Below are 26,700 nucleotides of genomic sequence, written 5' to 3' on the forward strand. Positions count from 1 at the left end.
GAAACTTATTTAGCAACTCCGGGCAATGCATATTATCTTATAGAGGAATAATGCATTAATGTTATACTTATTGTATAATGTGTATTTGCAATGTTATTTATATATACAAGTTTAACATTATACAAAGTAATTGTGTGAAATGATAAACTAAATAGGCGCTGCACGTGTATGGGTAGTATAAATCAGCAAAATAAAGTAACGACTATAAATTATGAAAATATAACCACTTATCGTTTATGAAATTTTAAATTTAGAGTGTTAAAGAAATGTGAAGCAGATTCAATTGTTAGTAATGAATTTGATAGTTGTTTATTGGTAGGTGGGTATTATATTAAAGAATCTTCTGAACCAATAGTAAATATTTCATCTACAGCTTTTAAAAATATGTGCTTTTTTGTGAAGATGAATAATTTACTATTCAATTGTATTACCAGTAATATTAAACAACTATTAAGGAACTATGCTTAGATATTATAATTTTATTATTTTTTTTACATTAACCCCACACAGGAGGCCGCGGTGGAAATAATTTCCTATGTCATCTTTTGGGATGCTGTGTGGAGGGTCTTTTTTAAGGAAAGGGGGGAGTTAAAGTTTCTAGAGGGTAAATGTATAGCGGTTGGGTAGGAATCTAGGGATCAGTGTATCCAGAAGTAATGAATATATCCCTCCCACTGCGTAGCAAGGCGATAGGTCGAGAGACCAGTTGGAAAGATCCAAAAGTCTGCCCCAACCAGCCTACCCCGATCTGGCACTGGTGGGCAGGCGCATCATGTACACACCTCACCCGATGAACCCGGGCACCCCTGCTAAATCACCAAACGTAGCGAACCACTTGGTTTGACATATGGCAGAAGTGTTGATTATCCAATAAATGGTTCCCGGGGTGGCGGTACACAAACCCACCTCCCATATTCTAATAATTTAATAAATCATTTAAATCGTTCAGGGCTATATATAGAAATGGTACAATATATATCTCAACAACCACAAAAAAATAAATCGTTTTTTTTATTGGTTATGTTTTACTCGTATAATAGATTTTTTTTTACTGAAATTAAACCTTAATCCACATTAAGGTGTCGGAAGGATCCTTCAATACTGTCCGAGGTCTCGAGGGTCCGAGGTTTCCCGGGTCTTTTGCTCTCGTCTGTCTTGAACTGGACATTTTCTATGAAAAATTCTTTGTGTCTTTCCATCCTCGCCTTTGTTTGCTCTGTTGGTATAAAAGGAAATGAGTGTTTGTACAAATTGCAAAAACCGGTTGCTACGGTTTTAGTAACAACGGCTTTCCAAATATACATAATATATATTATATTACTTATAAATAACTACAATAATGTACTGTGCACTCTTCTTCCAAACACAAGCTAACGCTTCTATGGAAGAGTAGTATTCAAATCTCTTAATATGTTAAAACCTTGTGTAAATACGATTCTATATGTAATTACTTTATTATTTTAATAAAATATATATATATACATATATATGCCATAGCCACATTAACCACTTGCACGCATTTGCAAGCATGAAATTAGAGTATCGGCTTTTTATTGCCTAGTTTATAGAGATTCAAATTATTCAAAGGTACTTTGTAATAATTTCTGTAATTGACCTGAAAACCTGATTTTTTACTAACGAGTGAACTTTTCGATTCGATTCTCATCGGATTGAATTTTTAGAATATTTAACAAGTGGTTTGAGGGGCACTAAATTATGAGTAGGTGACATTCAAAATTCACATACAATATTGCTTGATTTCATTCGCAACAATTATATACCATTCATAAAATCCATTTTAAAAGTTTCTGGAAATAATTTTTTTTGGAAAAATTTTTCCAAAAACGTTTACGGAAACTCTGCGAAACGAACAGGATTGAAAGGTTAAAAAAACGGTAGCACGTTTATTAATTTTTTCTCACCAATTTTTTTTTCGATAGCAATATGAACTAGTAAATGAAAATGTAATAGGCTCTTTACCAGTGATTTCTGCAAGTGTGCCTCCGTTTCCTCCATATTCTGCTGGCATAATATCCTTCGGAACATGTTTGTAAAGGGCTTCCATATCCTGATTTTCAACAAATATCTGAAAACATTCCTCAATCAGAAAATTGCGTTTTTTGATTTGATTAATATGCTAACCTCGGGAGAAAAAGGATAACTTACCCTTTTTTTCATTTTCTCACTCATGAAAGATTTAAAGATATTAAACAAGGTCTCCATTCCTGGCGGAGTATTAATATGGTGACCCCCCTTTTGTCTTATCGGTACAGCATCCTTAAAACAAAAAACCGAATTGCAATTTTATCTACACGGTTATATGGTTAATCGCATGTTTTCAATCTACATGAAAATTTCCATCAATTGTTTTAACATCATGAAACATATTTTATTTTATGTTTATTTGTGCATTTCTCCAAATATACGTAACCTAAGAAAATATACGAACTTTATGCCTTTGCTTTATATAACTATGCGGAAAAGTTATGTTGGTATGTTTACTTTCATATGTCAAGAATAGTAACAGCCTTAATTTCATATTTTAGATAAAATAAGCAAAACGCTTCAAGGGTTGTTTCTTCAAATTGCACACTTTATTTAAATTTTGCGATCATTCCACTAAATGAGATTCTGGGCATCTAATCAAAAGAGCTAAAAATAACCCCTTCTCCTAGAATCCTTTGTTTAATTTTCCGTTTTCCTTTGTGTTTTTTGAAGTGAAACTTCTTTAGGCGCGTAATGGATTTTCGGGGACGGAGTAAAACCGAGTCAGAATCGACACGAAAATGCGGGTACCCCCACCACCGCTCACCGTTCACTGTCCCTCTCTCACCATATGCGCTTGTTGAGGTGGGGGAGCCGCTCACGAACGTTCTCTCTCTTCTCTTCTTTCCTCTCTCTCAGACACCAGCGAACTGCGCCACGCCAAGCATCAGCTGCTTGGTTAGTATACTGCGTCGTGAGTGTAATACGAGTGAAATACGTAATTGATTGTGGTTCATACGGTTAATTTGAAAATAGAGAGAGAGGAATAAATTAAATTTGAAAATAGAGAGAGAGGAATACTAGAAGTTTCACTTCTGTCTTGCGTAGGCTTGACACACCCACTTTTTTACTATACAACATAGTTATGTTTTTTTCTTCCATGTTATGTATTTCAGTAATGCATACTTTTACTAGCTGTAAGATATTAAGTGATTTTAAAATTTGTCAAAGAAATATATCTTAGAAATAAATCTTGTTTTAACAAAAATAAAACAAAAACAGTTAGAAAAAAAATTAGATATTTTAAAACTAACCAGTCTTTATTTAAATATGTTTACATGACACAGTTTTTTCAACCTACTTACACCAACAATAACAAGGATAACTAGGATAACCAGGATAAGCATTGGAAAAAAGTTGTACAGCGCCCTTCACGTGAATTTTCACAAAAATGCTATTCAAATAGTGCAAGTATTATTGTCATTATTTACAATCGTTCGTTTTGTATAACCGGCATTATACGGCTATATGTTATCAAGATTAGTAACAAAACAGGTTTATTTTTATGCAAACTTCCATGTATTTTCATTCTGCACATGTGTAACTAATATACAGGGGGCAGCAAATCAAACAGTGCATTTTTGAAGGACTTTTAAAAAACGGCGTAACTTAGAACCATAGAAATGGGGTTTATTTTATTTTATTCGGTACATCATTCCGTTTAATGTATCAGGTCTTGAAGATGACATCAAAAAGAAGATGTCCCCCAGTAGCGATACATTGATGAAAGCGATTTCTGAAGCTTTCGGCCGCATTTTGGCACATCTCGAAGGGTATATGGCGATTTCCTCCAGAATTCGATCCTTGAGTTCTCCAAATGATTGAAAAAAATTTTTGTCAGGTATCTCCGTGGCAAGAAGTTGCAAATTCAAATTAGATGACGACGCGCGCAGGGAACATCGGTCGCAGTTTCGTCGCACCTTGTTGTTGAAACCAAATGTCTTCCAGATCTATTTTCTCCTTTAGTTCTTCCTATTGCGGTTCAAATACATTTTCCAAAATGGAAACATATCGTTGGGCGTTGAAAGTCACGGTTCATCCCTTATCCTTAAAAAAAATAAGGCCCAATCACCCCAAATTTGGAAATCGCACACCACACAGTCACTTTTTTCGAGTGAAAAAGTCTCTCGTGAAGTTGCCTTCGATTATTTTCAGCCCAGTACTTTTGTTTATTCACCGCTCCACAAAGATGGAAGGCATGTTGGGTGGAGGCGAAAGAACGACCATTTTCAAGAAACGTGCAGACGGCGAAGCCTCGGTATTGTCCGGACCAAGCCGTGGAAACCACTGAAAACGGCAAGAGGCTCTCGACACAAAGAGACCCTTCCCAGTTTTCTACCCCAACCATACGGGATGTACCGATCTATCAAAACCACGCGGTCTGTTTTGCTACACATGGTTCCCAAAAGTTTCCTTAGTAAAGAAAAAATCTTCACAAATAAAATAATAAGAAAATAAAGTATTTATATTGAAATCCAGATAAAAACAACCCATAAGAAAAAATTGGTCCGTCGGAAGCATTTCATTTCTGGCACTATTCTCGCATAACAGAAATATGGCGGCTATCACTAATTGCATTTTTTTTTAATCAAAGTTATTAAATAAGATTTTTTTAAATGTTTATTCAAAAAATAATGTTACATAATTTACAGAAAATATAGTAATCATTTCACATAATTTTATAAATGAGATTTACCACCATAAAAAAGCTAGGCTTGTGTTTATCGGAGAGTATTATTTTTCAGTTATTTTTAGGAGAAACTATTCCGCATTTTTTTAAGATAAAGTTAATGTTTATTGTTATTTATATTTCCGATACTTCCTACTAATGAATTAAAAAAAATACTGCTAGATATTTTATAGTTTAATTGCCCATTGTTTTTTTTTATATTTTGGAGTTGAAAGAATTGACGTTTATCTGAGTTTTCTAGTATTATTAAATGGTGCAGTTTTATTTAGAATATTATTTTTGTAACTTTGTTGTAGGATTATAATGCATCTAGTTTTCTGACTTTAAATTCGTTAAACAGAAGTTCTGATGAATATGTATATACTTTAAATAGATTTTAATTTTATGGTATGTAACGTGGTTATGTGTTCTTTAAGTCCCCCCATACTATATTGCCATGTTGTATTACTATTTAGTAGAAAGCAAATTACGTCATTCTGAGTAAATCTTTATTTAGTCTTAGACATCTTAAGATGTATGTTAATTTCCTCACTATGCCTTTGAGAATATGTATATGTATAGACCATTTTAAGCATTGGTCTACTGTAATACTGTAATGCCGAGGTATTTTATTTCGGTTTTGCTTTCTATAACTAAACACGAGATATTGAAGATACTCGTATGTTGTTGTAGTAATTTGATTCGAATGTTCTCATATTTCATTAACAAAACCGAAACCTTTCGTAAGAGAGCAAAATATGTTTGTTTGTTATATGCCAAATAACTTGGAATATAAATTTGAATGGAGGACGAAAATCGTATTTTAGGAAAACGTGTTATTTTGTAAGATAAAATATTCATTTAATGAGTTTAATTACCCCAAAAAAAATTTTAACAAGTAAAATGCAAAAAAATTGCATGCATTAATGTGACTCGTATTTATTTATTAATTTGCTTTTGACATTGCTATGTTTTCAACTTTTTCAGCACATTTTTAAGGAACGTTTATTTTCATTTGAAAGATAAATATTTTTGGCCTGAGTTGCGGTCTGGACCTTTGTTCATTAGTTAACTGGTTCACAGGTATTGCTGAAGTTTTTCCGAACAGATTCCATTGAAACATGTAAAGCTTACTTGATAAATACACGTTTACTCTTAACCCTTTATAGGGCACAATTACGGAATGTAATAGAAAACTGATGGTGTGAGTATTTTCAGAAGGAGAAATGCGAGCGAAGAGGAAGAGAATTAGAGACCACGTTATTCAAATAACTATAGGTATTACATTTTCAGAATTACAGGGCCTTATTAGAATGGATTATGAATAATCAAAAAATATTGGTGGCATTGTGTCATGGTTTTAAATTAGCTGATTGTTACCTGGTTTGACGCAACCATCTTTTTCATAGTGGCCGGACTCATCTGGGTGAAATACGAGAAAAACGATAAAGAGGAACCCTTCATATCGCAGACCATTTGAGTACCAGCCACGGCGGTATGGTCGTCATCAATCAGCAGCATGTCCGTGATCATGTTGTTGAGGAGCATGCAGTCCAGGATGGTGAACTCGTTGTTGTCGATACAACAGGGGCGGAACAAGAGTACTCTTGGACCTGATGGTGAGCACGGCTTTGGTAGAATCAAGGTGACTCTGGAAACGATCAAAATCTTCAACACCTACCTTCGTCATAAAGGTATCTGACAATTTACAATCATGCATGACCGGTCATTTGGCTAAATCCGCGACGGCTGAGCATGAACTAGACAATGGCTATGGAACTGTGAAGGTTAAAAACTTATCCAGCCCACTCAACTGTTTTTTTTTAACATGAGCACGGCTTTGGTAGAATCAAGCCGACTCTGGAAATTACTATCAACACTCATCATACAGGAAGTACCATAAAATCATAAATGGCATCTATGTAATTATAATTACACACACCAAATCCGCGATGGTTGAGCATTTCCTAGATGGTGACTGTTTCTGGTAACTCAACCAATAATCAGGGCCGGTCCTGTGCAGACGCAATTGGAGCAGTCCGCACAAGGCGCCGACTTGCCAAGGCGCCAAGGATCCTAAGAGCCAAGGCGCTGATAATACCTAACACCTAACGCAGCGCTCTTGAGGTGTTAACCAGCGCCATGCATCGTTTGGCTCAGGGCCGACCCTGCCAATAATAGTGTTGAAGCCCTGGATGGTATAAAACTTAAACAATCCAACTCACCCAAATGTTTTTTTTTTCTAATTATGTACATTGCATTTCAAAGAAATAAACATCTATCTCTGGTGCTTTCAGTATATCGAACAAAATAAATTGCTTATAGTTAAAATATCTAAGTTGTAGTAAGTATCTGAATTAGTTAGAAAATATTGATCCTTTCAAATAGATAGGTACCGAACGAAGATGGCAAATAGTGCCATTTAATACTCTCATAAATTTTGCGTCTACTCTATAACAACTCACTATCTCAAACATAATAATATTTTTTTAGTACAATAACATTCTTACCCTGAGTTTAACAAAGCTTGCATTTTGGCATCCATTGGGTTAAATGCGAGGTTTATTTCAGGGAAAAAACTCTTCATGGAGTAATAGTTGTCCAGCTTCTCCTTCGTTCTTTCCAAGCTAAACTTGCAGCCTCGAAGAAAAGCAACCAGCCATTGGTCGTCTGAAATCATTGAACGTAAATATTATTAATGTATTTTTAATTTCGGGAAAGGCTCATTTGGGAAATGAATCTGAAAGCTAAAATGAAATGAAGAAAGTAAGGGGGTGAAGGAAATGTGTATTTATATTCATGTAAAAATAATTACTTACAAAAGGATCTAGCTTTTCTTAAATTGAAGCTATTTTTTTATTTAAAAAAAAACTTATTAAAAGCGCTGTCAAAATAGCTATAAACAATATGACATAATAGTATACATAAAACCATACCCAGCAGCATTTTTCTTATATTGCATTGCAAATTATAACACATTTCAAATTATGGCTCACCTATTGCATTGAAATTTGTTGCAAGATTGGTAAAATAGTGGAAAAATACGCACCTGTTCTCGCGATAATGTGATTTTGTTTCGCAAGCCACTCCTTGATGGCAAGCAGGTCTGCTGGTATCCGCGCAGGTTCTTCTCCCAGTTCATCTCTAGCAACCTTCGCTAGCTCTGGACTTAATTCCCTGATGCCCATTATGTAGTTTTACTCCTAGAACACGAAACAAATCGCTGATAAGCCAAAATATTAAAAACTTTTAATTGAGTTAATTGAAACAGAATGATAGAGCTTTGGCAAAAAAATTGTTAAGAATTAAAAGTCACTCGTGGAATTATTTTGAGGATTCAAGAATTGTTGGAGATTACAACCTTCCTGTGGTGTATGTGTGTAAGGGGGACAGCATGAGAGCGAGACAGCGAGTACGAGACGTATATAAGAGATCGTATGAGCGGGAATGAGCCTCTCAGTTCAGAACCGTGATAGTCTTCTTTCAAATAAATATTATAATACAAGCATTGTTATTATTGAGTATTTAGAGTTAACATACGTTACAGTGGCGCAGCACGGTAGTTCGTAAATTATTAAAAGTTTACGGAGAATCAGATGATTCAAGAAGATTATTCGAATTTTTGGTGATCACAGTATAGTCTGGCGCTTTTGGGCGTTGGATCGCTAAATTTTGAAGGAAGAAGAAGAATAATAAAAGGCTATCAAATTGGAGAATTCACACGCAGCCGAGGCGAGCACGCAGATCGGGCCGGGCAAATTGCGCGGTAAAAACGCAATTTTACACGTGTGTGGGAGCCGACATTGCAACATTTTGTCGAGAGTACACCGTTACACGGGGTACGCAGAAGATCCAGGATCAAGATCGGCATCAAGGGTGAATTGGCCGGAATCCGGGACCGGGGTTCTGTCGCTACAGCGGGAAGGAAGACCTTGGAAGGTGATCGTGTCCGCAGCTGAAGGGAGACGGAGCCAGAAAAGGGTGCTGAGACGTTGGTGATTCACAGGCTCAGGGCAGGGGCTCGGAGCATAACCTCTGGAAGGGCTGAGATACGTATATTTTATTCAACTTGTTTCAGTTCTTCTCCCAATGGAGGCGATTTGTAAGAATTTGGGGACGTTCTGTTGCAGAACGGGAGACTGGTCATTGTTCAGGGAACGATTGGATCTTTAAATGATGATAAGTTGTTGTCACCAGAACGCAAAAGAGCATTTTTGCTGAGTTGCCTCACGGAAGAAACTTTCTCTCTATTGTGTGATTTATGTTTTCCAAAAAAGGTTTCTGTTTGTTCTTTTGAAGATTTATGTAAATTATTTGATTCACATTGCAAACCAGTTAAAAATATTTTTGAGTCTCGTGAATTATTTTATAAATGTAAACAGTTTCCTAGCGAATCCGTTAAAGATTACGCGGCTAGATTGAGAGGGTTAAGTTTATCTTGTAATTTTGAGCTGAGATTGGAACCATGTTTAAAGGACATATTCGTTATTGGGATTTTTAATGAAAAATTGAAACACAAGCTATTCGTAGAGGCAATCAATACTTCTTTTACGGATTGCATTAATCTAGCGGCGACGTGGGAACATGTTGTGGCTTTTAAAAAAGTAAATCCGAATTTAAATGTTGTTCATAAGGAAAGCGAGTATTTCCATAAATCCAGGAAAGATAGTCCTTCCAGGAATAAAAATTCAATGCGGAGTAAATCACCGGTTAATGGTACGTTAAAAACTTGTTTTTTGTGTGGAAAAAAAAATCATTTGCAAAGAGATTGCTGGAAAAAAATTTTGTGTAATCATTGTAACAAATCGGGTCATCCTAGTAATTTGTGTAAATACAATAAAAATTATGTAGGTACTAAAAATAAACGGTTGAATTCGGTGTTCGTGGTTAATAATAATGTGGGGCCGGAACCCACATATATAGATTTGTTAATTGGTAACATAATATTGCCGGCGTTGGTAGATACGGGAGCTGCGATAAACGCGATACCATATGAAGTGTATTTAAGATATTTTGTTTCTTACGATTTAGAAAAGTATAATGTTCATTTGTCAGGGTATGACGGAACGCAGTTAAATGTTTTAGGTAAAGTGAATTTAGAGGTGTCATTTTTAGGTAAAAGTGCGAAAATACAGTTCGTAATAATTAAAAATGCTAATTCTACAATAGTTGGTAGAGATTTTTTACAAGTTTTCGGTATCGGATTAAGTGGAATAAATTCTGTAAAATTCAGTGAGATTAATTGTGATAATCATCTTGTTTTTCGTGAAAGTTTAAAGAAGAAATATGCTCATGTTTTTCAGAAAAATCGGGTAGGCTTAAAAATTATGAGGCAAACATTGAAGTTAATTCGGACTTTAGGCCAAAGTTTGTAAATCCGAGGCCATTACCTTTTAGTTTACGTGAGAAAGTAGAGATAGAGTTACAGAGAATGTTGCATGAAGACATTATTGAAAAGGTAGAAATAAGCGATATTGCAAGCCCGATTGTTGTTGTAAAAAAGAAAGACGCTTCAATTAGGATTTGTACTGATTTCAAAACAACATTGAATCCTATGTTAGCGAAGTTGAAATACCCACTACCTCGTATTGACGATTTAATTTCATCTCTGAATGGTGCAAAATATTTTGCTAAGATAGACTTACGAAATGCATTTGGACAAATTTCATTGAAGGAAAAGTCTAGAAAATTATGTGTGATTAGTACGCATATAGGTTTATTTGCATATAAAGTATTGCCTTTTGGCTTAAGCACGAGTCCGGCCATCTTTATGCAAGTCATTACGGCGATAGTTGGTGGACTTAGGAACGTTCGTGTATTTTTAGATGATCTACTTTTATTTGGGAATTCTAAAGAGGAATTATTTTCTATTTGTGAAGCAGTACTTAGCAAGTTAAGTGATTGCGGATTAACTATTAATGAAAATAAGTGTTCTTTTCTAGAAACAGAGATAGAATATTTAGGTTATAGAATTTCGCAGAAAGGAGTTATGCCTTTAGAAAATAAAATATATGCTATTACCCAAATGAGTGTACCGAAAAATGTTTCGGAACTTAGAAGATTGCTGGGAGTTATTTCCTACTATAGGTCTTTTATACAGAATGTGTCAGGTATTTTGTCTCCTTTATACCAATTGTTGAAAAAAGGGATAAAATTTGTATGGTCTCAGGAATGCAATATTGCGTTTGAGCAAGTTAAGAAACTGCTGACGTCAGACAATATTTTGGTGCATTTTGACCCACAATTACCTATCAAGCTAATTACAGACGCGAGTGATATAGGTATATCTGCTATTATATGTCACGTATATGAGAATGGCATGGAAAGACCGATTGCATTCGCTAGCCGTTTATTGTCAAAAACGGAATTGAGGTATTCCATTCTAGATAAGGAAGCGTGTGCAATAATATTTGGTTTAAAAAAATTCTTTCAATATTTATATGGTAATAAATTCGTTCTAACTTGTGATAATAAAGCTTTGGTACATATTTTGAACACTGAAAAACAAGTGCCAATACTAGGGGCAAATAGGCTACAGCGCTATGCGTTGATTTTACAAACATTTGACTATAATATAGAATATGTCAAGTCGGGTGAGAACAAAGCGGATTTCTTATCTAGATTGCCGGTTAATAGTAATAATAATTTAAGTGATTGTATCGACGAGGTCGACGGTAGCGAATATTTCTTAAATTATATTGGTAGTCTGAACGTTGATAAGATTGAATCGGATTTTTTAAATATAATTGAGGCGGAAACGACAATTTCAAAAGAAACGATGAAGCAGTTTTCGATTAAAGATGTAAACATAGCAAGCATTACTGGGTTCGTAATCAATGGTTGGCCGGATAAAAAGTTTTTAAAGGATGACTTGTTAAAATTCTGGTATTTTAGAAATAAATTATCGACTTATGACTCGTGTTTATTTTATAATAATAAATTTGTGGTTCCGAGGGAATTAAGGGAAATCATATTGAATTTCATACATCAATCGCATTTAGGTATTGTTAAATCTAAAAATCTTGCTCGAAATTATTTTTTTTGGTTAGGTATGAACTCAGAGGTAGAAGCAACTGTGAAGCAGTGCGTTCGATGCTTGGAGTGTTTACCCACTCCATGTAAAGTTGAGTTACAGCCGTGGCCAATCAGTGGATTAATATGGAATAGATTGCATATTGATTTCATGGGACCTTTTGGTGGTTACAATTTTTTGATAATCGTTGATGCAACTACAAAATGGATAGACTGTCACATCGTAAATAAAGTAGATTCGTTTTGTACAATAAAAGTTTTGAAAAGATTATTTTCTAATTTCGGAATTCCGGAGCAGATAGTAAGTGACAATGGTACAGCGTTCACTTCAACAGTTTTTAAGGAATTTTGTCATAATTTTAATATTAAATCGTTGACATCTCCTGTCAACCATCCAGCTTCTAACGGACTTGCCGAAAATGGGGTTAGAACGGTAAAGAATTTTTTAAAAAAAATTATGATAAATAATAAATTGCCTGCTGATTTTGAGGATAAACTTTTAACATTTTTGGTTGATATTAGGAATACGCCTTCTATGTCTACGGGGATTGAACCTAGTAAATTAATTTTGGGAAGGAAAATTAGATCAATTTTTAATACAATCATTCCAATATTAGATAATGTTGAAGGTCAAGGTTTTAAAGGGATTGATAACACGATTAAAGATAAGATGTTATTGAGTCAGCAAAAACAAAAAAAGTATTATAGAGGAAAAAAATTAAAAAGTACTTTGATGTTGGATCTAAAGTTTTAACCAGGGATTTGAGAAGTGATAAAAACAAATGGATTTTAGGAGAAATTTATAAAAGATTGGGGAATAGGGTTTATTTAGTAAAAATTATGTCTACAGGACAAGTGTGGAAACGCCACCATGATCAAATTTCAGAGAGGAAGGTTAGGTGGGGGGAGAGTGACAGGTCTGATGATTTGCTGGACCTGGGTCCACTCTCGGACGTGGACATGACCAAGTTTCCTAATTCCTCTGATTTTTGCAGGTCACCTACACCATGGGAGGGGAGGTTACGCCCTCGAGGACAACGCCCATGCTACACCGAATGAAGAGTCAAGAACATACATAATTACATATAAATTGGTAATTAAATACATAATGGAAATAATTAAATATATTTGGCTTATATAAATTTGTAAAAATAAAAAGATGTAATTATGATTTAAGTGTGGGGGTGTGGTGTATGTGTGTAAGGGGGACAGCATGAGAGCGAGACAGCGAGTACGAGACGTATATAAGAGATCGTATGAGCGGGAATGAGCCTCTCAGTCCAGAACCGTGATAGTCTTCTTTCAAATAAATATTATAATACAAGCATTGTTATTATTGAGTATGTAGAGTTAACATACGTTACACTTCCAAACTGTGATTTCAACTGTACTGATTCCCAATCAGTTTCATTATGCGAAAGAGAAACCATTGATTTGTCAATATTTCTGAATCTCACCCAATTTAATAACGTACATAATTCGAATAATCGCCTCCTAGATCTTGTTTTTTTCGAATAAAGAGGACATAATAGTTAAAAAAAATCATTAGAGTATATTCCCATGGATAATCACCGTCCTCCGCTGTCAGTAATTATTCCAAACAATGTTAAAAAAGTAATAAACTCTCAAGTTCTAGTTTTAATATCAAAAATGCCAATTACAATGATATTAATGAGCATCTCAGCAAGGTAGATTGTACGTTTTTTAAGGAAAACTATATGGTCTATTATACAGAATCATTTTATTTCAAAATATATGCCATTATCATAGACTGTGTATACCCTTAATTGAATTCAAAGAATTAATTCAATTAATAGCTAAAACAAAGTTTTACATAAAAAATATAAACAAGAGAGATCCTTACCAAATTATATTGAGTTCAGTAAAATAAGAAAAGATTTCAAAAACATACAACAATTACACACATAAGGTACAAATTTCAATTAATGGAGACATAAAAAAATTGTAATTACACAAAGTCTATGAAAAATGATTATATTAGCATAACCTCTTTCATATGTGCAATAAAAGTAAAAGAGCCAACGACTCCCAAAACGTAGCTCACCTATTTGCCGACTTCTTCCTAAGTGTTTGTGTCCATGACTCAATAATGGTCAACGATTACTTGCCAAGTTTTTCCCGATATCATTACTTAAGTTTAACTAATGTAATAATTGAATATAATGATGTACTGACTCAGCTAAAACAACTGGATCAAAGCAAGAACGGAAGTCCTGATAATATCCCACCTGTTTTCTTAAAGAATTGCCCCACTACTCTTGCATATCCAATACATTTTCTTTTCAACCAGTCATTATAAACAGGACACTTTCCTGAAAAATAGAAATACAGTTTTCTCACCCCGATATTTAAAAAGGGAGACAAAAATAAGTTTAGAAATTATAGACCGATCTGCCTTCTGTTAACTATTCGAAAATTGTTTAAGAAACTTCTTTTAAATATAATCATTCACTTTGTCAAGCCTGTAATTTCACCTTTTCACTTCAGGAAAATCTACTTTGTCCAATCTTTTAATTTACCAAAACTATATGTCCAAATCCATGTCTAAGAAGTTACAAGTTGATTCAGTCTATACTGATTTCAGCAAAGCATTCGACAAAGTTAATCATGATCTGTTGTTAAAAAAGCTTCATGAATTGGGAATTGCAGGGTATTTATATATGTGGTTTAACCGTTATTTAAGTAACAGGATCAAGAGATGTTGAAGATTCAATGTTTGCGGACGATATGAAAATAAAGCTAATAAGAAATATTAATGACTGTTAAACATTGTCAAAAAACTTTTTGCTTTGTGCCAAGAGAACTAACTATCTACAACTAAATATAAGCAAATGTCTAATTATGAGATTTCATAGAATAAAAAATACAATAATTTATGATTACTTCATTAATGATGTAGTTCTAACCGCTATAACCGAGGTGAATGATTTAGGCGTAAACTTTGATCCAAAACTGAATTTTATAAATCATATTGAAATTACATCAAATAAAGCTTGGAAAATGTGGGATTTTTTAATATGATTTAAAAATATTCAAACCTATAAAAAATTGTATTTGACATTGTTTAGGAGTCAAATTGAGTACAACTAGACAGTGTGGGCACCTAGTTCCGCTGGTCATTCACTCACGATAGAAAGAACTCAAAATAGGTAAAATTTATTAATTACAGTTGACACAAGGGAATGTGAGGTTGTTTTTTAATTTTTTCTTCGATTTTTTTTTAATTTAGCTTTGATTTTTTTTTATCTTGTTTTGATTTTGTTGTGCTTATTAAGATGTTATTTGTAATAAATAAAAAAAAACACGTAAAAGCCCAGCCGGGCGTGGAATTACAAATATAAATAAATTATAAATTTTTTCCACTAAGATATTAAGATCACGAAAAAAACAGTCTATATATTTGGGTTTTTAGTTTATGTATTCTGTAAATAAAAAACGAAGTTGCCAGGAAAAACAGATTGTAAGATAAGTACTAGGTAAGGTTGTGCAGGTTGTTTAGGTCAGATTGTAACAACATGTTTTTCAAAGACTATTAGCACTTCATGATATATATGTAATGTATTGATATAAAAGATATATATGTAATATCTTAACTGTAAGCGATGTACTCCTACTTAACCTATCGACAAGAGTTTCTGTTATCGAGAGTGCACATTAGTATGACAGCATTAATAATTTATTTCTAAACTACCTATTTTTTTTGCAAAATCACTATCACTATGTTCACTCATTGTTATCTCTGGCGGACTTCATCTCGCAGGGACACATCCTCAGGCCACGAGGCGTGCATTGCTAGGCTGCCGCGAACGCCCGCCTCGTGGGGTTACGACGGAGCTGATGTAAAATGTCCGGTGCAGCCCTGTTAAGAGCCGTTTCAGACAGGTATTGAAGGGTTAAACCGAGCGGGAAACGGGCAACTCAAACGCCCTGTCTGAAACGGATTAAGAGGAAACCCGAGAAATTTGAACAATAGGTATTTTAAGGCGATGCACCGCGTCGTGTAATATTTTAAATTGAGCCGCTATCAATAACAACTCTTAGGTAGATAGCGATAAGGTTTAAATTCCCGCTTAACACCATCCACCTGTTTTGATTTATGCAAGAAAAAAACATGGCCAAAAAGTGCCTTTTATTTTATTTTGTGGATGTTCAGGCATAAATATTTAATTTTATTTTTGATCATTTTGTAGATAACTTAATTTGCCACATTATACAATAAAATAATAACCGAAAATGGGTTCGTAAGTAGGAGATTTTGAACTTTAAAGCAGTTTTCATAGGCCTTATACATTATTTTTTTCTGGGTTTATAAAAAGACTTATCTAAAAAATACTTGATTATTTCAAAGGTCAAGATGTATTCTACTCGCAGTAAGTAATTAAAGCATCTGAAACATTTCTAGGCGACAAAATTTTCAAACCAAAAATACATGATTTTACATTATTACGTATGTCATCGCCTTAAAAACAGTTGCTGTCGCAGACAGGAGACAGAGGGCGTGAGCCACGCACACACGTCGGGAGCCACCCACACGAATATAAAAAATAAATTACAACCACGGTCCTGGCAATACACGAAGCATTTCATGGAAAGCAAAGAAGGAGAATGCATACAGTTGTCGAAAACGAAAACACGACAGAGAAGAAAAAGTTTTAGGACCTGACGAAAATTATGGCCAATTGGAATTAGAATTATATATGCCGCCTGAATTGTTTGAAATGAAAAAAAGAAGAATTTTTCAAAGAATTACCGTCATCGAGTAAGGAAGAACTCGAACGGAATATGGTGGGCCAAAATGATACTAAATAGGTGATACGGAGTTGAAAGGAGTAAGCGGCTAACAGCATCCAAAATTTGTAATAAATTTTCAGTTACGGGAGTATTGTTACTGCAATCATAATTTAAAGGAACTATGGCCACAAATTATGGAAATTAAAATGAAAGCCAAGCAATCGATCAATTTACAAAAGAAACAAAATTACAGATATGTTGACTATTTATCGATGAAAACAAAAACTTTTTAGCGGTAGGTCTGGATGGCCTTATCGGTAACTATTTATATATAAAGATAATATTTTGGATTGATTTATTATACAAAGAAACAAAAATAATGAATATTCGCAATGCAATCTATGACATATTTTTTATTTAATTAATAAAATACATACTTTTTAAAAGACATTTTATCTGTATTTAAAAACCAAAATAATTTAAAACAAAATTAAAAAAATAATGCAAACATATTGTAGTTCTATTGGTAAGAGTAGATTTAATCTTTTACCAAACAATTAAAATAATGGCTAATAAAATATTATATATGTGAAAGAATTAGAATGATTTAGATGTTAAAACATTAAATTTTTTACTACCGCATTACCATAATTTCACATTTTACATTATTTATGTACCTAATTGTTATTGTATTTTAAAAAAATAGTAAGAATAATAAAAAATTTTAATAAATAATTTAATTTATATTTTGAAACTTTATGTTTCATAGTTTACCGAAACTTTAAAATGTACATCACAACTTGCTAGATTTTGTATTTTATTTTGTTTAAAAAAATGTATTCTTATTTTATTAGCAATTTTTTTATCCTACCCACGACAGACAGTGCCTTTTTGGGTTCCCTTAACTTACTTTTTTTTACATTTTACATTTTTATTCTAAAAAATGTGAATGTGAATAAAAATTTATTGGGAAAAACTAAGGAAAAATAGTTAAATGCCTTTAAAGTACAGCAAATATGTCACCAGAAGAGGGAATCGAACAAAAGAAAATTGATTTCAGTAAATTTGAAGACAACTCTTTAAAATTTAAATGGAATCACAATTACTTTTACTAAGTAAAGATCAGTTACAAATTATTTACTTCGTAAAAACTTATATTTCGTTGTGTGAAGTCCTAAAGGAAAATGAGAGGAACGATTCAATCTGGCAAATAATCAAACCGCTTTTAGAAAACTTCTACCAATTTTAATGATTTTTTGAGAGGGTCCTAACTCTAACTAAGATATAACTCATCAAACAAACAAAAAAAACGTACCAATATTCTGGTAGTCGATATTTATATTATTATACTAAAAAATATTTGCACTAGTGTCAAAATTTAGCGAAGAAATTATGGAATACGTTTGTAAGAACAAAACGCCGCCCGTTTTCCTCTTAATGCCAAAACCGTAGAAAAATATTGGAAAATAACGACTTTATTCTACTATCTGTTATAGATTTAGCAATATTAACCTGTGCAGTTCTTTTCATATCAGCTAAGCACTACAATTAGATAAAACTTGTGAATATGAGATAAAATTATCACTTACCTTTTCTAAAATCTAAAATCTAAAATGAAACTATAACTACGTATTTTTAATACTTAATAATTACATGGACTCGCGACAACGCGAAGCACGTTTGATGTCTGACTGAATTATGAGATTGCAAGTCCAAAGTGATCCCCTATCTACCTTAATTTACGACCTATCTTAAATGATAATGTCTTTTCGATTCCTTCCTGCATTATCAAGATCAATTAATCTCAATTATGCCAGGTCAAACATTTTTGAATATTGTTTACCGTGAGTACGATTACACCGAACAGCAGAAGTTTTTTGTGATTTTTTTACAGACATACAAGTATGGTGTTCTACGTCTTAAAATAAAATGAAACTTGTTAAGTATGATTTGAGATTTTCGCGGCCAAAATAATTATAGTGATTTGTTTTTGAAGTATTATGCCGTGTTGCGCTACCTCTTTCTCTAGCCAACGTTTCGGACAGCATTGCAGTGTCCAACATGTAGGCACAACTTTTTAGTATTTATGGATTGCACGTTACTTCTTTACTTACTCTATATAACTTTTTTCTCATATTATTAAATTGGGTGTATACTTGTAAGATAAATATCTAAATGTAACATTTATTTATTTTGAAAGTTCGGGCCAATTGCTTGTATTCTGTAATGACTTGGGAAAAAATTTGAGGATAGATATTTTTCTACGAAAATTCCGAAAATGTCATTAAAAAAATTTAGAAACGTGAAGTGATTTTAATAATAAAATAATCAAATCCGTCTTTTCAGCCGGTGACGTCACTGTGTAAAAATGTCCAGTCTACGATTTTCTTTGTTTGTTTTTATAAAATTCCACACAATTTTTTTTTTTATTAGAATTCAGTTGATTTTTGCTTTTTGATTTTTTTAATTCGCTTATGTAGCCTAGCTTGCAAAAATTGTTGTTTTACGAAATTGCAAAGTAATCTTATAATTTGAAAAATAGTCAGTCAAACAATTTTCCGAGAAGAGATTCATTCATCATTACAACTATTGGTATTTGATGATGATGTATATTTTCTTCACTTCGTCGGCCTTTCGAATGTTCACGACCAAAAGTTGTGGGTTGTGAGTGTGATTATTTAATTTCCGCAGCTCGCCCAGTTCTGTACAAGTTTCAAAGATACATTTTTGGTAGACAGTCCATCTGTTGTGTTGTTGTGATTGTGCGATCTGTAACTCTTGTTACGAAGTTTGTGCTTCTAGTTAGGGTATTTTAAATATACGTTTAAAAAATTAGTTAAACAGTTCTTTTCTTTAATTATTGTAATTATTATACGGTTTGTTCAAGCAAAAAAAATTGTTTACAATTTGTTTTGCATTGATCCACTTTGAACAGGACAGAAGGGCACAGGGAGCGAGCAGGTTAGCAACTCCGGGTACTGAATATTATTGTTAAATTAAGTATATAGGAATAATGCATTTACGTGATGTTCATTGCATAATGCATATATTTAAAGTTATTTTTAAATACATGTGTAATATTTTACACAGTAATTGTATTATATTACCTCCACGTAGGCGATTCCTATTTGGGAGTAGTATAAAACAAATTATTTATGAAATTGTAACAGCTTGAAAGTATCTTATCAGGTCGATATTAATTTTTGGCTTGGCAGATTGCCTATACTAAGAAACCAAATACTAATACTAACAGTTTTTCAGTCTCGCCTCTACCCAAGCCAATCAACCATTTAGTCATTAATGAAATTTTTATTGGACCGATGTCCAACCAAAGGAGATTTTGCATTTTATAATATTTAATATTAACAATAATGAATATGGGAGGCGGGTTAGGTACCGCCGCCCGGAGAACCAATTATTGGATAACCAACTCCTCTGCCATAAGTTACCCCAAGTGGTTTGCTTCGTTTGTTGATTTATCAGGGGTGAACGAATTCATGGAGTGAGGTGTGTTCAGGATGCGCCTGGCCACCAGCCGCGTGAAGTGCCAGATCGCGAGAGGCTTGTTTGGGGAGACTCTTTGACCTCTCTGGCTATCTAACAGGCCTCTCGACCCATCGCCTTGCGCCACAGCGGGTGGGATATATTTATATGTCACTCCTGGACACACTAATCCCTAGATTTCTACCCACCCCTGATACCTTTTTTTCCTTTCCAGGACTTCCTTTCCTTAAAATGATCCGCCACACAACATACTCGAAGAAGACATATCTTGACATACAATGACATAATTTCCCTGAGGGAAATTATCTTCCTCAGGGCCTTCTGTGTGGGGTTAATGTAAAAAACTGCTTTGTGGTTGTTTTTTTATTTTGATAAATTACACAAAAGATGGGAAAAATCTATCACGAATGTATTCCAAAAATGCAAATAATCTATTAAATAGTTCAGGATGCACTATACATCAACAAACAGAAGAAAACAATTATGAATAGGTGTAATCGTGTTTTTATAATGGATTGTTTAAACCTAAATTTCGCCTTAATCCACGTTAAGCTGTCGGAAGGATCCCTCAATACTGTCCGAGGTCTCGAAGGTCCGAGGTTTCCCGGGTCTCTTGCTCTCGTCTGTCTTGAACTGGACATTTTCAAGGAAAAATTCTCTGTGCCTTTCTATCCTCTCCTTCGTTTGCTCTGTTGGCATAAAATAAAATGAATGAGTGCACAGATTGTAACAACAGGTAGCATACGCAATAGCTACACAACCATTTGCAGGCATTCAAAAGCATGACATTAGATTATCAGCCTAATTTACAGATATTCAAAATACTCAAAGATGCTTTGGAATATCTCTGGCAACCAGATAATTGAGCGAAGTTCTCAACTGAATACTCATCAGGTCTTAGAAGGTTTTAGAACATAGCATAGGGGATATATAAATACCCATGAATTGACATATTTTTGACAGTTTACATGATAATTAATAATATAACTATACCAAAGCAACCAGCTACGCAAGCCTATTCAATGCAAAAGAGTAAAAATAATGTTTTTCCTGTTTATTTTTTTTTTTCAACAATTTTTTTTCGAAGCAATATGAACTAGTAAATCAAAATGTAATAGGCTCTTTACCGGTGATTTCTGCAAGTGTACCTCCATTCCCTCCATATTCTGCTGGCATAATGTCCTTCGGAACGTATTGGTAAAGGGCTTCCATGTCTTGATTGTGAACAAACATCTGAAAAAACACCTCAATCAGAAAATAGCATTATTTTATTTGATTAATAAGCCAGACTTGAGGAAGGAAGGTTAACTTACTCTTTTTTTTATTTTCTCACTCATGAAAGATTTGAAGATATTAAACAAGGTCTCCATTCCTGGCGGAGTATTAATATGGTGACCTCCCTTCTGTCTTACCGGTACAGCATCCTGAAAGCAAAAGGTTTAATCGTTTTTTTTTACTTTCTCGATAATTGCAAAAATTACTGAAGATTTTATTTTATATAAACGTAATTCAATTGTGTACTGAGCGAATGGGAGGTATTCGCTGAAGCTCGTCTCGAATAGAATAGGATTAAATAAGAGAGGAAAATCCAATTGCGATTTCAAACCTGTTGGATAAAATTATTTTTATAATTATCTTCTTAAATTTTTAAATAGTTTTACCACCATGCAACATAATATGTTATTTACCGTTAAATTTATTATTTAAGTTGATTATTTAAAAATTAATGTATGTCTATTCTGTTTTTTATAAATTATTTAACATCATATTGTGTTATTTAAGTTTATCGTATGTGTTTATTAAGATCACTTAATTATTATGTACTTCAATTTATATTATTTTTTTAAGCAACTTATAAACTATTAAGCCGCGTTTACATCAAAGTTGACAACTAAAAGTTGATAAAACATTGTTTTCAACTTTTAGTTGAAATCTCAAAGTTGTCAACTAAAAGTGGCTCTTCTCAAATTTAGAACAACAAATGAAAAACTTGTTGCCAAAGAATTGGCGCGAAAGGCAGTAGTGTCAAGAATTAGTTATTATCTCCGAGAAGATGACGTCGATCTGTTGAGTGGTGAACTGAGGTACGACGGGAGTGTCAAAAACTGCACTGAGAATGACCAGTAGTGACTTTGAGTATTTGATTTCAATGATCGGATATAAAATCAAGAAACGTGACACAAACTACAGGAAAGCAGTAACTGTCCAAGAAAAGCTAGCAGTTACATTACGTTTTTTGGCTACTGGTGATTCGTACACAAGTCTCGATTATTTGTTTAAAATCTTAAAATCCACCACTTCACTGTTTGTTATTAAAGTTTGTAAATTTGCGTGGAGGAGGAACAGTTCTCCACTAGTTTCCTGCAAGTTGCTAGCGCAAAGCGCGCAGCAACGAATCTTCCACTTTTAGTTATTAACTTTCTTTGATCTTTACCGACACTCCGCGGGAAACCAAAATTTAGTGGAAGATTTGTCTCTCCACAAGTAGAAGACAGAAAAAGTTGCTGTATTTTGTAGAAAAAGCAACAAATTGTCTCAACTTGTGGAAAACTTAATGGAAGACTTTGGTGTAAACGCAGCTTAATGTAGCTACTCCGCAATTCAGACAAGAGAAATAATTTCTCAATTGTGTTGGTCAAATTTCGTTAAATAAATACACATTTTCGCAATGAGCCTTCAACTGACTGTATTTCTAAATCTATATATATTTGCATATTCAATAAAAAAAATTGTTTCTTAGTTTATTACAAATATTTTTGGCCGGTTAAGGTTGCGTTGTGGACCCTTGTTATATCGCTTCAAGGATCCATTGAAACCAAACATACTAGAAAACAAGATTGAACACACATGTAAAGCATTCTCAGTAAACGCACGACTATTCTTAATGGTGGTTTTAGTGTCTTCAGTGTATTTCTTATTATTACTTTTAATTATGAATAATCAAAGCTAAAATTCCAAACGAAACTGCAAAAAAAAATTGTTATTTATTAGCTGATGTTACCTGTCCTGATGTAAACATCTTTTTCATGGTCGCCGGACTCAGCTGGGTGAAATACGAGAAAAATGATACAGAGGAACCCTTCATATCAACGATCAAGCGAGTACCAGCCACGGCGGTATGGTCGTCATCAATCAGCAACATGTCCGTGATCATGTTGTTGAGGAGCATGCAGTCCAGGACGGTGTATTCGTTGTTATCGATACAACCAGGGCGTAACAAGAGTACTCTTGGACCTGATGGTGAGCACGTCTTTGGTAGAATCAAGAAGACTCTGGAAATGGACAAAACTTTCAACACCTACTTTCGTCATAAATGTATCTGAACTTTTACAATCATGCAGGATCGGTTGTTCGGCCAGATCTGCGATAGCTGATCATGATCTAAACAGCGGCCATGGCACTGTGAAGATTGAAAACTTATCTAGCCCACCCAACTGTTTTTTTGTTTTTCTTTTTTAATTTTGCAAATATTTAGTATATTTTCTACAAAATAAACATATGAGTTCCTTCTATCTAAATTATTACAGAGTTTGAAACAAGATAAAGTGCGAATTTTATTTTACTAAACAGTTAAAGTTGCTAAGTTGTATTAATCATCCTAGTTTGTTAGACAACATTGATCCTTTCAATTAGATACTGAACAAAGATAGCAAATAGCATTATTCAAAAATCTTTTATATTTTGTGTCAGAACTTGGCAACTCTAAAACAACTCACTATCTCAAACATGATAATGTTTTTTGGTATAAATAACATTCTTACCCTGAGTTTAACAAAGCTTGCATTTTGGCATCCATTGGGTTAAATGCGAGGTTTATTTCAGGGAAATAACTCTTCATGGAGTAATAGTTGTCCAGCTTCTCCTTCGTCCTTTCCAAGCTAAACTTGCAGCCTCGGAGAAAAGCAACCAACCATTGGTCGTCTGAAACCATTGAACGTTTATATATTTAATATATTTTAAATTTTGGTAAAGGCTCAGCGCCAGATTTGTCGTCAATGAAGTTTGAAGCTAAAATTAAATTAAGAAGGTAAGGGGGTGAAGAAAATGTGTACTTATATTTTTGTAAAAATAATTACTTAGAAAAGGATCTAGCTTTTATTCAATTGAAGCTATTTTTTATTCAAAAAACTTATTAAAAGCGCTTTCAAAATAGCTGTAGACAATAAGATATAATAGTATGCATAAAACCATACCCAGACGCCTTTTTCTTATATTCCATTGCGAATTATAAACACATTCCAAATTATGGCTTACGGTTTGCATTGAATAGTTGCAAGATTGGTAAAATAGTGGAAAAACACTCACCTGTTCTCGCTACAATGTGAGTTTGTTTTGCAAGCCACTCCTTGATGGCCAGCAGGTCTGCTGGTATCCGCGCTGGTTCCTCTCCCAACTCATCCTTGGCTACCTTCGCTAGCTCTGGACTTAATTCCCTGATGCCCATTATGTAGTTTTACTCCTAGAATGCAAAACAAATAGCTAATAAGCCAAAATATGATAAAAGTTTGAAATCTTAGCGTGCGTAAATTGAAACCGAAAGGTAGAGGGATATAAGGCAAAATAGTCACTAGGATTCTATTAATCGTCACTCCAGGTATTATTTTGAAGATTCAATAATTTTAATTTCCATTGATATTAAGATCAAGAAAATTTTTGAAGTGAAACTTCTTTACGCGCGTCATGCAATTTCGAGGACCGGAGTAAAACCGACTCATGACCGTCGCGAAAAACCGTGATCATTTCGCTATAGGAGCCTAGCTAATATTATATACCTAGTTTAGGTTACTCTCCAAACTCAGCTTCGCGGTCTAGAGGCAGAGCGCCCAACTCTCGTCGTGAAGAACCGAGGTTCGATCCCCGCTTTAAATATATTTTTTTTCTTTTTGTGATTTTTTTAATACGAGGAAAAGTGATAAAATGCTCTCGTGCTGCGACTTTTAGATATTTTGGTCGAAATATAGCTTACAAATCGAGCCGGTAGAGTCGCTCGGTATTTTGATTAATTATTTTTATTTTGAATGATTAAAATTACTAATCAAGGCCGATAACGCGACTAATTACCCTCGCAGACGTGCGTGACAAGTTTTTTTAGTAAAAAACACAGCCGTAAGTGAGTTTTTCAAAATTTAGAAATATTTTCAAATTCAGACTCCATACGGGTATGAGACTGTTAAAACATGATAGATCTTTTCCAAAACGGACAAATATACGAAAATATTTTGAAAAACGACAGATATGACTTCACACTGCCGATATATCTTCGATTCGACCCTATATAAAGCGTTAACGAGACGTTATGTGATATTATTCATTTGCCGCGTTTGAAAACGAAAATTTACGCGGGACAAGTCAATTGAGGAGTAAACGTTGTATACGTGGTTCTCGTCGCGCGAGATACCTCTCCTCGCGGTCTAGAGGCAGAGCGTTCGACACTCGTTATGCAGGACCCGGGTTCGAATCCCATATTTTTATAACTTTTAATTTTTTTTATCACATGCTACTTATAAATATGTCAATAGACAGAAAAAAGAGAGAATGAAATGAAAAGAGAGAGAGAAGAATACTAAAAGTTTCACTTCCGTCGTGCGTAGGCTTGCCACACACTGTATTTTTTTTAAAATATAATCTAAATATTTTTGGTTTTTGATATAAAAATGGAAGTTGCCGGGAAAATCCGAAAATTGCAAATAAATTAAAACCTTATTTACATAATAACTCTCAGGAGGATTGTATTATTATGCATTGTGTAAGTATTCTTGAAATTTTATTTACAGATTTTTTGTTGAAAATAACTACTTTTGTTATTACACTTTTCCGTTTCACATTGCTTGAGTGGTGTAAGTTAAATATTAGGTTAGGTTGTGTAAATTGTTCCAATCTAACCTAAGCAATTAGTTCCATGTTTTTTAGGTAAGATTGGAACAATATGGTTTTCAGAGACCATTAGTAAGCCATCTTAAATCGTCCAATCCAATCATCCAATCTTAACTGTAATCGTCTTCACTGTACTCATACTTCTGTCGACAAGAGTCGTCGTTATCAAGACAATCATATGCAAGTCAGCATTATTGTTATCTCTGGCGTACATCACAGAGTCTCAAACCTTTAGGACGAAGCTAATGAAAAACGCCCGGTGCAGCTGTAGATAGCAAAATAATAAACTAAAAATACTCTAGGAACGCCAACGACTCATTCCGCTATCGGTTATAGATCGATAATGAAGTACTGACTTATGCAGTTCTTTCCACGTCAACTAAACACCATAATTAGAAAAAAATTGTGCATGTAAAATATAAACATGACTTACCTTTTCTGGTGTCAAATGAAACAACGTATTTTGAATAATAAATATTTACATAGATTGTCAACCACGCGACTCACGTTTGATATCTGACTGAATTATAAGATAGCAAGTTCAAGTGAACCCCTCTTTACCTTAATTTACGATAATAAATTAATTTAATTTAATGATAATGTCTTCTGATTTTTTCGCCAAATTACTTTTTGGCGTCATTTTGATTATATTAAAATGAAAATTTATAAACAGTGGTGTAAACAAAGTATTCCATTTTAATATAATCAATTATAATTGATTACCCTCCATCTCAATTTCACCTGTTAACATTTTTTACTATATTATAGTGTTCGTTCAATTACACCGGAGAGTAGAAGATTTTTTTAACCACACACATTTCGTG

At 33.8% G+C, this 26,700-nt stretch overlaps 2 protein-coding genes across 4 annotated transcripts; both read right to left on the reverse strand.

The window, feature by feature from the left end:
• Positions 1–976: 976 nt before the first annotated feature.
• LOC149424368 (alpha-tocopherol transfer protein-like) lies at positions 977–18,183 on the reverse strand. 3 transcript variants are annotated; one of them, XM_089631306.1, is made up of 8 exons: positions 18,088–18,168; positions 13,996–14,079; positions 7,764–7,917; positions 7,225–7,384; positions 6,095–6,365; positions 2,167–2,277; positions 1,981–2,086; positions 977–1,216 (listed from the first exon to the last, which is right to left on the reverse strand). In XM_089631306.1, exons 3-8 carry the CDS (start codon positions 7,900–7,902, stop codon positions 1,065–1,067), a joined length of 939 nt encoding a protein of 312 aa, XP_089487432.1. In that variant the 5' UTR covers positions 7,903–7,917; positions 13,996–14,079; positions 18,088–18,168; the 3' UTR covers positions 977–1,064. The 3 variants fall into 3 exon arrangements, with proteins under 3 accessions (XP_089487432.1, XP_089487431.1, XP_089487433.1); XM_089631305.1 differs by lacking the exon at positions 13,996–14,079 and having other exon boundaries at positions 18,088–18,183; XM_089631307.1 differs by lacking the exon at positions 13,996–14,079 and having other exon boundaries at positions 18,152–18,167.
• Positions 18,184–20,539: 2,356 nt separating this feature from the next.
• On the reverse strand, positions 20,540–26,477 carry LOC149424369 (alpha-tocopherol transfer protein-like). The gene is made up of 7 exons (XM_089631308.1): positions 26,310–26,477; positions 24,308–24,461; positions 23,764–23,923; positions 23,004–23,274; positions 21,316–21,426; positions 21,130–21,235; positions 20,540–20,691 (listed from the first exon to the last, which is right to left on the reverse strand). The coding sequence occupies exons 2-7, from the start codon at positions 24,444–24,446 to the stop codon at positions 20,540–20,542; spliced, it is 939 nt and encodes a 312-aa protein (XP_089487434.1). The 5' UTR covers positions 24,447–24,461; positions 26,310–26,477.
• Positions 26,478–26,700: the final 223 nt, after the last annotated feature.

The sequence above is a fragment of the Hesperophylax consimilis genome, chromosome 4, assembly GCF_061612785.1.
Source record: "Hesperophylax consimilis isolate HC1 chromosome 4, BYU_Hcon_1.0, whole genome shotgun sequence".
Taxonomy (NCBI): domain Eukaryota; kingdom Metazoa; phylum Arthropoda; class Insecta; order Trichoptera; family Limnephilidae; genus Hesperophylax; species Hesperophylax consimilis.

Coding starts and splice junctions, on each gene's coding strand:
- LOC149424369 (XM_089631308.1), bottom strand. CDS start 24,446: ATGGGCATCAGGGAATTAAGTCCAGAGCTAGCGAAGGTAGCCAAGGAT. Junction 23,924..24,307: donor TCACATTGTAGCGAGAACAG/GTGAGTGTTTTT, acceptor CAATGGTTTCAG/ACGACCAATGGTTGGTTGCT. Junction 23,275..23,763: donor CAAGCTTTGTTAAACTCAGG/GTAAGAATGTTA, acceptor GTCCATTTCCAG/AGTCTTCTTGATTCTACCAA.
- LOC149424368 (XM_089631305.1), bottom strand. CDS start 7,902: ATGGGCATCAGGGAATTAAGTCCAGAGCTAGCGAAGGTTGCTAGAGAT. Junction 2,278..6,094: donor AGATGGTTGCGTCAAACCAG/GTAACAATCAGC, acceptor TTTTGTTTTAAG/GATGCTGTACCGATAAGACA. Junction 1,217..1,980: donor CACACTTGCAGAAATCACTG/GTAAAGAGCCTA, acceptor TTATACCAACAG/AGCAAACAAAGGCGAGGATG.